Source organism: Limulus polyphemus, unplaced genomic scaffold (assembly GCF_000517525.1).
Source record: "Limulus polyphemus unplaced genomic scaffold, Limulus_polyphemus-2.1.2 Scaffold2300, whole genome shotgun sequence".
NCBI classification, from domain to species: Eukaryota; Metazoa; Arthropoda; class Merostomata; order Xiphosura; family Limulidae; genus Limulus; species Limulus polyphemus.
In genome coordinates, this window is record NW_013667910.1 from 51,042 (window position 1) to 64,041 (window position 13,000).

The following is a 13,000-nucleotide window of genomic DNA, read 5'->3' on the forward strand; positions in this document are numbered from 1 at the left end:
TATCTATCTATCTATCTATATACTACTAAAACTCTGAGATTGTTTGTTTGCTTATTTTCTCAGTCAAAAAATCATTCAAACTATTGTTCGCACTCTTTACGAAACTTCATTGGGCCACGGGTTACCAAGTTAGTGCCGTTTTTCTGGTCACTTTTATGAAAATTTCTAGCATGAGTTAATTTTACATCACACTACCATTTACGCTCTTTGCAAAACTTCTTTGTTCAAATTTATTTCCCTGTCAGTGTTCCCATCTTCATTAAAAGGCGTAAGATGACAAAAACAAGATCTTGAAGAATTTCTCAGTAATGTGCTTGGTTATGGTAGGTATATCGAAGTGTTACTGTTTCTTATTTGTAGAAGGTTTAAGAGGAAAGACCACAACATAATAAACTAATTCATCACAATACCTGAAAACTCTGACTTCACTTTTTGAAAAATGAAATGGTAATTACTTTTACTCCCGATCAGCAATCAAATATATTTTCTTGAATTATGAATAATATGAATGGATTGAAATATTTTATTAAATTATCTCAAAATAAACCTTCATTTCGGTGCAATATTGAAATTAGCTTGAATTCTTCATAACCTCTGAATAGTGGGTGACCCAACGGGTCACGGGTTGTCTAGTTTTCTTTTAAAAAGAAATGCATTTTAATGCACAGTATTCATAATCTGTTATTGGAGTTCATTGTTTGAAATAAACTAAAGTTGGATTGGCTACATTTGGCAAGTTTCGTGCATTATATGAATGTTTGCATTAATTTCATATATTCCTGGTTTACAAGTTTGATATGTGTTTTTAATAGCTCCAAGTCCATCTGGGAAGCAGTAAAATTGCCTGCATGGACTGCAGACTAGCAGTTAGCATGCCAGACTATGAAGCTAAGAGTCTGTGGTTCAGGTCCCGTTACTGCAAAAAGAAACATAATTACATTCCACACTGGAGTCATGAGTACATTATAAATGTGGTGGTCAAACCCCACTAATTGATCTGACAAGAGTAGTCAAAGAACTAGTGCTAGCTGGTGTTGACCAGCTGCCTTCTCTTTAGTGTATCACTTCAAAATTGTGGATGGCTTGCAGGGAATACTCTGATGTAGCTTTGTGTAAAATCCAACAAAACAAACCAACTAAAATCAACAATAACTTAATATTACTGCTTTTTAACTTTTGTGTTCATTACTTCACTTCTTGCAGAGAAATCATCATTTGAAAATGAGTTCTTCCCTTCTACTTGTGTCAATATTTTAGTAAAAGTCCATTACATTTTAGGAAGTAATTTGTCTGTAGAAGACCTATTTTCAGTGAAAAGGTAGTCAATATACAAAAAAAAAAGTCAAAAGTCATGTTTATCCTAATACCAGTTGTAAGTGTAAAGTTAGAAGTTTGTGATATACGCATGAAAGGCAAACATTATGGACGTCATCATGATGGGAATCCTGTTAAATATTGTTACGTCTCTGGTCGTTTGTTAATTACTCGTAAAAATGACTTTCAAAGAACTTCAGCAATACAAGTCCTTTCTCAAATAATACTAGTTTATTCTTTCTCAATTCAACTTTACAATACACTTAATTTCCACAGTCACCTTAACTTAAACATGCTATAATTTACAACGAACGATTCATGCACTTTACTTACTACCGCGCTCGACTCAATTGTCCGTCTATATCTTCAGTTTCTATCTGCTATACAATGTTGTTGTCACTTTATTTACCGGCTAATATACTATAAGAGCGCCATTCTAGCAACCACTAGGATGTTTGACAAGTTCCTCAATCTTTCTAGATACTCATTACGTGTTACCAGCGTCACGTGACTTCCGCTGTCGTAACAATGTTATGAGAATAAGAGGTTATCCAAAAATGTTAGAATCCAATCAAATGTGGACAGGAAATTTGTTAATCTGAAGTAATAATAAGAACAAGATTCTTTGTTTTTCATATTGTCTTAGATTGTTTAGTGATTGAGAGACTGATCAGACTTTAACCAACAAGTGTCACAAAAATAGTTGAATAACATTTATTGTTGTTTGTACTAAGTATGCAGTATCATGAACATGTTGAAAACTTTTGTTACAGTTTAAATCAAGATCAAAAGTAGACTTGCTTTGGGAAGGCTTTTAATCAGTGCCAAAACAACATTTTGGGAGTTTCAATATGTTTTTTTGAAGCAAGAGACTGAACCCTAAACTTGTGCAAAGTTTTATATAGGAAATTGATTTAGCATATTTTCTCTTGTTAAAAGTTACCACCAAATCATGCAGTTTCTTTACACCAAACTAATAATTTTAAGGTTAAGAATTAAGAAAAATATTTATGTTGACAGTCAATTAAATTTTTCTTTAATACTGTACTCTTGTTTTGGTACATTAAGTAATATTTGTTTACAATACTGTTTAGATCACTTGTAATAATATCCTTTGTGTTAGAAATCATTGGCATTGGAAAGCTATAATCATGTAGTATGCAGATGCTTGCTTAATATTTCATATCTTTTTTGTTTAGTCAGTAAGATGAATATTTCAAGTTCAATCATTTTTCACACATACACATCTATGTGTGTATAGTTTTAAGAATAGAACAGTATCAAGGAATGTGACTATGTTCTTTTTACTCCAGCTACATATTGTTCTAGGTCATTCTCCCGTGGTGTCACCTGTGCCTTCTGTTGGAAAAGATTGCATTAATATATAGTACACTATATAAAGGTGGACAGTGATATTTTCCACTGGTGAATTGGGTGATTCCTTAAAGATATATCATGGCTCATATTTCTGTTGGAATGCTATAGTGATATATATTGTACATGCATCATGAGAGAAAAAATGTTATAGAACTCTGTACATAATGCTATGATCTCTTAGTTAGGGACATATAGATTTTGAATTAACCACGAGGCTAATCTGTGGTTCACCAGTGTAGTTCTGCCCTTTGTAAGTTCACTTGTACTTTGTTGTTTTGCAAGTGCAGGGGCAAAGTAGCCCACCAGGACACCAGGCATTTGCCCAGTGTGCTGATACATTTGAGGCATTCTTTGAAATTTATTTTAGATTTTAATTGTTTAGTCAGTATACATCATGTGATATTGCCCGGGCTGGTTCTTTAATGCCAATCCACCCTTCTGCAAGTAATAAAGATTGATTTTCACTTTGTTAAAATATGTTTAACCTCTTTCTTGTTTAAACTTATTCAAATTCAAAATTCACATTTACTGTGCAATACATTTCCTGAAAGAACCTCCTGCTATCTGCAAAAACTACCTAAATTATGTGTTTAGGAATACCATAATCTTTTGAGTGGTATTCTAACTCAATATGAATTTATTTTAAATTGATGACCTTAGTATTGATTAAGTATTCCTCTTATTTTTTTGTTTTGTGAAAGCAAATCTATAATTTTTTTCTTGCTTGTAAGAGTAGATTTTAATTGACTCTTAATGACCAGCTTGATAAACTGTACAGAAGTCCTGTTAATTTACTCTTTTCTGTCTGTGGTTTTTGTTCCCCTAGGTTTTGTGTATTCTGGTTGAGTAAAGAAAAGATAAGGTTTTTCAACAGTACTTAACTTTTGGCTCCACTTTGACACTTAAGAACAGAAATATTACTAGTTTTATTCTGTATTTTATTTTAACTAGCCATAATTTAGGATTCTATTTCTTTGCTACAAACTTAAAGACACTCAACATCGCCTGTTGCTTAGGGTTATATGTACAATTTTCGTGCCCTTTTGTGCCCTCTAGATGTTTTTAATGACCACATATAGGAAAAGTCACTTAATACACTGGTGGACAGAACTTTAAGCTTTGCAACACTAAAATCCATTATGTTGCTTTGAACGAAGACAATAACAACAACATTCTCTATAAATAAGAAATAAATTGTAAAGTTTGAAAACAAATCTTATCATTGCAATCAGGCTTCATTCACTGTCAAGCATCTAGTGGTTGTACTTTTAAATAAAACAGAAAAGTTTTGTGTGATTATTGAAATAAATCATTTTGTAAATCATTTTTACAGTTCTGGTTGTCATCATAACAAACAAGTTTTGTCACAGACCTTACATTGCTGAACTATAGGCTAGTTATGACACATGGATGTATTGTATTACTTCAACTAAGTCAATACAGAAAAATATATATTATATGAAATAATTTATATCTTAATTTATATGATAACATTACATTTATTTTTTGTAGCTGAATTAATAACAGAGTTCCCACAGTCCTTTAAAGTACTTGAATTTCAAAAAACAAAAAAAATCGAGGCTTTCAAAATTAGGAAAAGATGATAGAGGTGCTAGAAAGTCCTTGAATTTTCTCCATAGAGTGCAAAAACGTATTTTTTTGGAGATTCTGGCAATCACATTTGGAAAATTATGACTGCAACCCTGCTTGGTCTCCCACCATGTAACACATGTTAGGGGAACATTAATATAATGGAATATTAGTAGAGTGAGAATTGACAGTTAGGTGAGTTCTCTCATCTATCATTTGGCACCTGAATCGAAAATGTAAATGGGGGACAATGTTTACATAGTGTTGTTCAGTGTCAAAATTGAGCATTTCAATGACTTATTATGCCTAAGAAGGGTAAATTCCAGGAAACCTGGCTCAACAAAGAGCAGTATGAAGGATGGTTATGAAAAGATATTCATTCAGCATGGTGTGCAGCCTGTCAAAAAAAAAGTTTCAAGTTCGAGAGCATTCAAAGGCAGCCGGACATCACACAGCAGTGAAGAATCAAGCTGCAGGTAGACAGTTATATTCATTAAATTTTGTATGAAATTTCCAAAGTGTTTTGAAATGCTTTTTTTAAATGAAAAATATGTGAGTCTGGTAACCTGCAAAATTTTTGGAATGAGGCCTAGTGCCAGAGTGGACATATAGGCCTTGTCTAGATCTAACACTAGGCCTGTTCTACAGGCCTAACATTAAAATATTAGTTAGGCATAGAACTGTAAAATAAATGTATAAATCTAGCTGTAATCAGTACAGAAAGGCATAAATATGCAATGTTTTTCAAAGCTTCTCACATGACCAACAAGAAACATATCAACATTACTGTGCAAAGATGCTAGCCCTACAATATATTTTAAATGGCTGAAGCCCATATTATCTCTTACTTCTAGTTGCTGACCATGTGTTTGGATATATGCAATCTCCCTACATATAGGGGGATAGGGAAAAACTCATTTACATATTATTCAATTCTCAATTAAGTTTAATTCAGTTTGAGATTAGATAGCCCTAGTAACTGTCTCACATTAGAATTTTAGACTTGTATCATAATGAGCCTTGTCAATATAGCTACATGTAAATCTAAGCCACAGACCTCCAAAACATTTGCATGGTGACTAGTCTTTAATTATATATATTTAATAAAACTATATTTACACACACACACACACACACTGCAAGTTAATAGGTTCATATCACATTGGTAGGTTTTTCACACACAAGAATTTTTTTTTTCCACAGGTATCTCAATTCTGGACTTCATGGTTCCAGCCAGGCAAATCAAGCAGGAAGCTGCAGCCAAACCAGTAGCAGAAGCAGTACAGAATCCATCATCCATACCATCAGGAGGAGCATCACATTCCTTGAAGCTCTTACCTCTGGCAAAAGAAGACACTCTTAAGGTTGAGGTTTTATGGTGTCTTAAAATGATTGATGCCCATTATTTCTTAAAATCATATTAACAAATTGGTATGTGAATGGTAGGCTTGCATGTTACAGTGATTCTCTTTCCTCTGTTCCTCCTATGCAGAATGCTTTGGTAAAGATTGACTGTTTTAATATATATTTTCTTTGTTATTTTACATTGAATAATGATGTTATTGGTTAGTAACAATTTTATGAAATAAGTTATTTCAGTAATTTGTTACTTTGGGAAATTCAAGTTAAAAAGGTTTATTAGTGACTGGTAATCTGTATTAGTTTTAAATGTATTGTTCTAATCTTATAATCATCCTACATTTGGTAATGTTGTTTTCTCTTTATTTTCAGGTGATCTCTTCTCAAAAATGTTTCCTGATAATAGCATTGCTAGGGCTTTCAAGTGTGGAGAAACTAAGAGCACTTACATCTGTACATTTACTGGGTCACTGAATTTCAAGCAGTTGCTATCAAAGAAACTGTTAACAATGAAAGCCTGAATTTTAAAGTTCAATCCAAGCAATGTGATTTTCATGTCCTACTGTGGGATGGAGATACTTTGGTGCCAAGGTTCAATGATTCTCAATTTATGGGGCATGCTATGGCTGAGAATCTCAAGACAACATATGAAAAGTGCACTGATGCACTACCAAAACCCAATATGTTACAGATTTCTGTGGATGGACCAAATGTTAACTGATTATTTTAGTCAAAAGTTGAGCAGTCCCTTTGTAATGACCATGGTGTACATCTCATCAACACTGGCAGCTGTGATTTACGGTGCACTACAGAATAGAGTGGAAGTAACTGAGTCAGAGTGGCAGGTTGACAGTTTGCTCCATGCATTACACCAGCAAATGAAGGACAGTTCTGCTTATCAGGTAGATTATTTGAAAGCTTTGGATCACACAATCCCCCCCCCCCATACTACTGAAATTCTGCTGAACAAGATGGGTAGAAAACAGACCAGTGCTGAAAAGGGCTTTGGAGGTCTTGCTCAACGTTACAATACATGTAAAAGCAGTTGAAGAGAAGAAATATCCAAATCCAGGTGCAAAATCCTTTGAAGTCATCAGAAAAGCCACCAAGGATCCACTTGTGACTCTAATACTAAATTTCATCCTGTCACTGAGCAAGGAAGATACCCTTTCTAAATCAGTACCAGTCAGATGAGCATGCTTATGAAGCCAGACTTAATGAAGGAAGTCAAGTCTGTTGACAAACTTCTAAATGGATAAAACATCTCATCACCTTGATTATACAAAAATTGACTTTGGATATGTTGAAGAGAGAATCATGAAGGATTAGGCTGCAGAGAAGAAAGTTGAGCAGCAGAGTGTTCTAAGTTCAGAATAACTATCAAAAAAATGTTTGCTGGCCATTGTTAAGAAGTTACTGCAGAAGTTACCTTTGAAATATTCCCTAGTGTTCAATCTTTCATTCCTGGATCCCTGCAAGATGTTAGACTCCAAAGCAAAGGAACAATGCACCAGAAAGCTGAAAAAGGCTCTCAGTTACCTTGTGGACCAGGTCAGTTAGGAGAATTGTGATGGTATCATTCATCAGTATTCACAATTTATTGATGAAATTGTGGAGAGCAACCATTCTGTGTTTTCTGATTTTGATCCTATCATTGACAGAGTGGACACCCTGCTGTATGGATTAATGTTGAAGGACAAATAGTTTGAAAAGCTGTGGCAGTTACGCTGTCAACTGTTGTTACTGTCACATGGGCAAGGTTCAATTGAAAGAGGATTTTCACTTAGTAGACAAATTGAAGTAGAGAACATGAAAGATGGAACCTACATTGCTCAGAGATGCATCTGTGATCACCTAGGAGTAATAGGGGTATTGAAAAGGTAATCATAAACAAGACAGAGATAATTGTGCTTCTGGATGAACAGAAATGACAAAACCAAGAGGAGGAGAAAAGCCAAAAAAAGGAAGACCCTGCTTGATGGAATAGATGACCTCAAAACCAAGAAAAGAAGGCTTCAAGATGATAGTGATGCTCTTGTGATATCTGCTGACAAGCTGGTCCTAAAGACTGAGACCACTGGGAAGTTGACCCTTATAACTAAGTCCAACAATCTTTGTCAAAATGCAAAGGACAAGAAAGTGACACTCTAAAAAGTGGAGTAAATACTTGATGTAAAAATGACTGAACTGAAGAGCAACTAAATGCATGTACATTATTATGATACTAGTATTATATCAAGCCTGAAAATATTTTTCAAAATTGTCCAACCACCAGAGACTTCTGATTCTGTGCCTGGAAAGTAGTAGTATTAATTAAATAAAGCATTAGATAGTAACCTTGTCAGGCTCCCTCATTTTTGCTCTTCTTAGCAGTCCTTGTTCTGCATTCTCTTTCTTATTTACTTTGCCCACTTTCACACTTGCTGGATTCTTGAATTTATAGGAAAAGGTCCTTGAATTGGTTGTTTAGATAAGTTTGGGAACTCTGTAATAAGAACAAACAAAAAGTTGGATTAACCACTAAGAGTGCTTTACAAATGCTATTGAAAAAAATAGTAATTTCATATATATAGTGCTGAAATAAAAAAGAATACAATGTTAAAAAATCCTCACTGTAATTCTAATTTAATTTGACAGATATAAAATTGTTGGAAAATTATACTTCATCTTGTTATTTTTTGAAAAGAACATTAGATATAAATTTTTCTCAATGAAGAATTCTATAAGCAAAAATCATGCTAAGTAGACTGACAAAGAGAATGCTGATGCCATTTTAAAAAGTGAGATCCTAGGTCATCAGTAAATCTTTATAAGTTTTTTTTCCTTTTTGTGATTCACTGTCAAAGGGGATGACTAGTGCAATCAACAAAATAGTGTCAAAAGAAATGTGTTAAAGAATACAATTCAAGTTGAAACTGACTGGATATATAAAGTGCAACTTTCTAATCAGCAATTAAAAAAATTTAACTCAAAATATCAAAGGAAATATTTTTAATGTTATTCAAAACACTTTCAATTAAAATTTCACACCCTAAAATGATGAAATACTAAATCAAATTATAAGATCTTTTTAAGGCTAAAACAATATTGAACAGGAAATGTGAATTCTTACTCTCCAACACTGAACAACATGCAGTCTTCGTTTAAATTATACATTTTTTAATATGTTTGTATTACTGATTTTACCTTTTTTGTGTTGTGTTTTCTTGCTGTAGTTTCTCCCCATGATTAAAGTACAGTTGCTAAATATAATGATAATTAAACAAATAAAACAGGACAATGTGTAAAGACTTATGTAAATTCATTTTATTCTGCTTTAGATACTAAAGATGGAATCTGATAGAATTCCGAAACATTTATCCATGTCCCCTTTTTGTCAATAAACAATGTTGTATATCATAAGTGTCGTAATTTTACTTATATTTCGTTCTTGTTTAAATTCATACTGTTCGTGACAAACATTAAATTATGCAATTTTTAGATATTTGCAACCAAATTTTACTTCTTTTAAAAAGCTCCAGTCTTTCAGCTACTTAGTCAGAACCTACAAAATCTCTGTATATAGCGTATGTTTTTCTGTGAAATGAGAAAATGACCACGCAGAACAATCGCTATCTGCCAGCAGAAAGTTCTGCCTGAGCATAGCAAAATGCTTATAGCTTAATTAGAGTAAAACTATGAAATAAATGATCGAAAATGTTCCTAATTTAGCTTTATCTTCCATTGTTTAGTCCGTGTTTCTGATATCTAAATTACATCTGTATAATCTCATATCATGGTATAATATTCCAATCCCAGTTAGAATACTTTACAGGAGTCGAATTCAGTTTTGTGCTTTCTTTTTTTGAACTACAGGTCGGTTGTTATTCCATTCTTACATGTTTTAAACTAGGTTTTAAATTTAAAAACAAGAATTAAGCTCTATGGCTTTCAAACACGCTTACTCACAATAACTAAGAACTGAATTTTTTTATGGTTTTGTTAAGCAATAAATGATGTTACTTTTTATATGAGAGATAAAATCATTCAAACACATACCGTAAACTTAAATCATGACAGAAGTGTGAACTTCGGTCAAATACCATAGAATAATGCGCAGTACATGCACACTGTCTCTCGTTCGAGTACCTTAGGTGCGCGTGGGTTTTCACTTTTTCGTTATTTCCTGTTTGTGTAACATTTTTATATCTTCCGATATCAAACTGAGTATCAATATTTGAAGTTCAGATGCAACTGGTTCATGTAAAGCCGAGTTAATGATTAGCGTGTCGGACTGTGAATCAGAAAGTCGAAGGTTCGATCTTACGATACGCCTCTAAACACTCTGTAAGCTCGTTATAAAAATGACAGTCAATCTCACTATTCGTTTAAAAGTAGCCTTGTAGGCAGCGGGTTTTACAGACTGGTTGTTATATCTCTCCTGTCAGTTTAAGATCATTGACAGCTATGCTTTAATCTTGCTGTTTGGATCATGTATCGCTTAAAGTGCTGTTTAGGCTGCAAGTGCCCAGTCATATGCAGTCTCACAGAATTTTGTCCGATGAATGCTGGAAAGCCGTATTTGCTACAGTATTATCATTAATAATTAATAGTAATATGGTAACATTCAGCAATTATGTGTTACAGTGTCGATTGTGTCTGTAGCAGCAATCCTGTTGAAACTATACCCGTATTTTTAGTTGAGTATACAATTAGCGTTTATTCTTTCATCCCATACTTTTAGACATCTTTTCAAGAAGAATTTTCGAGTAGTATAAAAAAATTCAGAAGTTTACCACAGTAAAAACTCACTCGACACTGAAGTAAAATTATATTGATATTTCATTCATTATGTATAAAGGGAGAAACCTGTTTCGTAGCTTACGATATTACAAGTTTAACAAATTATTAAACAAAAATATATCGTTTTTTACGATAGAGAAATGATAAAATATATAGTAAGTTACTATGCCTCGATTCATAAAAACACCAATAGAAAAAATATTTGAGATTAAATGTGACTCAAAGAAATGTACTTGTATCTGTTGAATTAAAGCGAAATTAACATTCTTGTTGTTCAGGGTTAGCTGTTAGGCCTTAAGTATCAGCCTTATTTATTACGTTGTTAAGTTTAAGATAACGAACATTTAAAATATCAGTTCGTCAAATTTGTGTTTTCGTAATTTGTCACACGCGAAGTTATTATCTTTTTATGGGTAAAAAACCATATGTATTTTCACAAGCGCTCTTACTGAAGCCTTAGTGACCTCTATACACCACATAATTATATATTATGTAGCTTTAAAATGACTGTTGAAACTAAAGTAGAAGCTTTTAACGACGACAAAAAATCCTATATATACTTAACTACTTTTAAACATATATATGTGTGTTGGATATCTACCGATGGAAAACTAGGGTTATGCATGGATGGTCTTTGTAATTTTTTTAATGACATAGCTTACATAACGATATGACGTTTTCACACAAAACAGTTATATAGAAACACAAACTCTGACAAGTAAAACATCTACATTTCTCAATATAAAATAAAAACTCTGTTTAAAAGTTTAAAATGAAAAAGGAGAGATAAATCGCTATATTTGAATGTATGTTTCAGTTTAAGTAGGATCATTTTATTTCTTATTATAATTCGGCAATAATTCAAATGAACATGATCGTAAGATTTAAACTGTTAACCAGTGCTTTCCGTTGGCTTAGCAGTAATCCTAATGGCTTAAAATTCTAAAATTCGATGTTCGATTCCGAGGTAGGTATCGCACAGAAAGTCCATTGTGTAGTTTTATGGTTAGTAAAAACTATCTGTTAATCAGGTAGGAGTAACGTAAATACATCTTATGGTATATATATATAATGTGACGGTCAATCCCACTATTAGTTGGTAAAGAGTAGCCCAAGAGTTGGCGGTGGGTGGTGATGACTAGTAGCCTTCCCTCTAGTCTTACACTGCTAAATTAGGGACGGTTGGCGCACATAGCCCTCGTGTAACTTTGCACGAAATTCAAAATAAATAAACAAACTTACCTAAAGTTAAAATATAAACCTCAACTTTTTGATGAGTAAAAAGACAATATTATAAACGTATATTTCTCAAGTTCTTTAGGTGGCTCAGCGGTATTTCTGCGGACTTACAACGCTAGAGTCCGGGTTTTGATACTCGTGGTGGGCAGAGCACAGACAGCCCATTGTGTAGCTTTGTGCTTAACTACAAACAAACAAAATCAAGTTATTTAGAAATGTAAAGTAGATAAATTATTCAAATGAGGAAATGACAGATAATTTTTTTTGGGTAGTACCATATCTTTACGTTTAATCAGTTAACCTGAAATGTTATTACTACATATGCCATTTGGGTTGGAACATTTCTAGATGTTTCGGATTGTAGATTGAAAACTGTGCTAGCAATTCGAAGGGTTTCATCCGAATTACATAAAGCTCAATGCACTAACTAAATTCTGTGTTACGCACCATTTAAAACCTCTTTTAAACAACAGCGCCAACTTGATTCTATTACTACCGCCATTTTTCAGAAGACATAAAGCTTGAACGTATTTAATCCAGATGTATAATCGGATTTAAAGTTTCAAGTTAACAAAAAGGTAACCCCAAAGAATTGTTAGTGCTGGGAAACTGTTTGGAGGTTATCAGCTGTATGTTCATGTTTCGGGGGAGCACAACAATTGTGGCTTGTATATCATCTACGACTTATACAGTTAGGATGCCTGAAGCTACTCAAGACTTGAACCGTGAGTTTAACAAGCTCAGAAGTCAACATCGAATAAAACTAACTCAATTGAACATTTTGGTTGAGTGTATGAGTTGCAAGGTAGTTCCAAACAGTATTAAAGTTAAATGCAATCTATAAAGTAAGAAGGTAAAAGTTATCATACAATAAACTAACGGCAAAATTCTTAGAACTATGATTAAAAAAAAAGGAGACTAGATATTGCATTAACAGCAGCTAAACTGTACGACTTGCATTTACAATTGTGGGACGGGATGGATTCGTATAGTTGGTTAAGTAGTGAAAAGTTAAAAATCAATAACAAGGTGAAACTGATAAATAAACTAAATAACTTAATTAAAAAAAGGAAAGTGTAAAATGTAAACCTGATAATGAGATTCAAGCCGTGAAAGATACGTATAGTAAATTACTGTCGAATCCTAAAGTTCTTAACTTATCAAATGAGTGTGTGTTACCTAAGCAAATATAAATATTAAGGCTAGGCTTAAATTTTTCAGTGAAGAGGATTTTATTGTGTCTACAGAAGCATACTTTAAAAGATTAGAAGTTAATGATAGGATAAAACATAATTATAGTATTTTGGCATTGTGTATAAAGTTACAATCATAAATAATA

The 13,000-nt window shown here is 33.1% G+C and overlaps 1 protein-coding gene across 1 annotated transcript in view; it reads left to right on the forward strand.

The window, feature by feature from the left end:
* LOC106466556 (neuroblastoma-amplified sequence-like) overlaps positions 1-13,000 on the forward strand; it is a 159,397-nt gene that overhangs the window by 39,044 nt on the left and 107,353 nt on the right. The window contains exons 11-13 of the mRNA XM_022394589.1: positions 5,485-5,659; positions 7,088-7,191; positions 7,400-7,520. Of these exons, the coding sequence (XP_022250297.1) occupies positions 5,485-5,659; positions 7,088-7,191; positions 7,400-7,520 (400 nt within the window). The remainder of the gene's footprint in view (positions 1-5,484; positions 5,660-7,087; positions 7,192-7,399; positions 7,521-13,000) is intronic.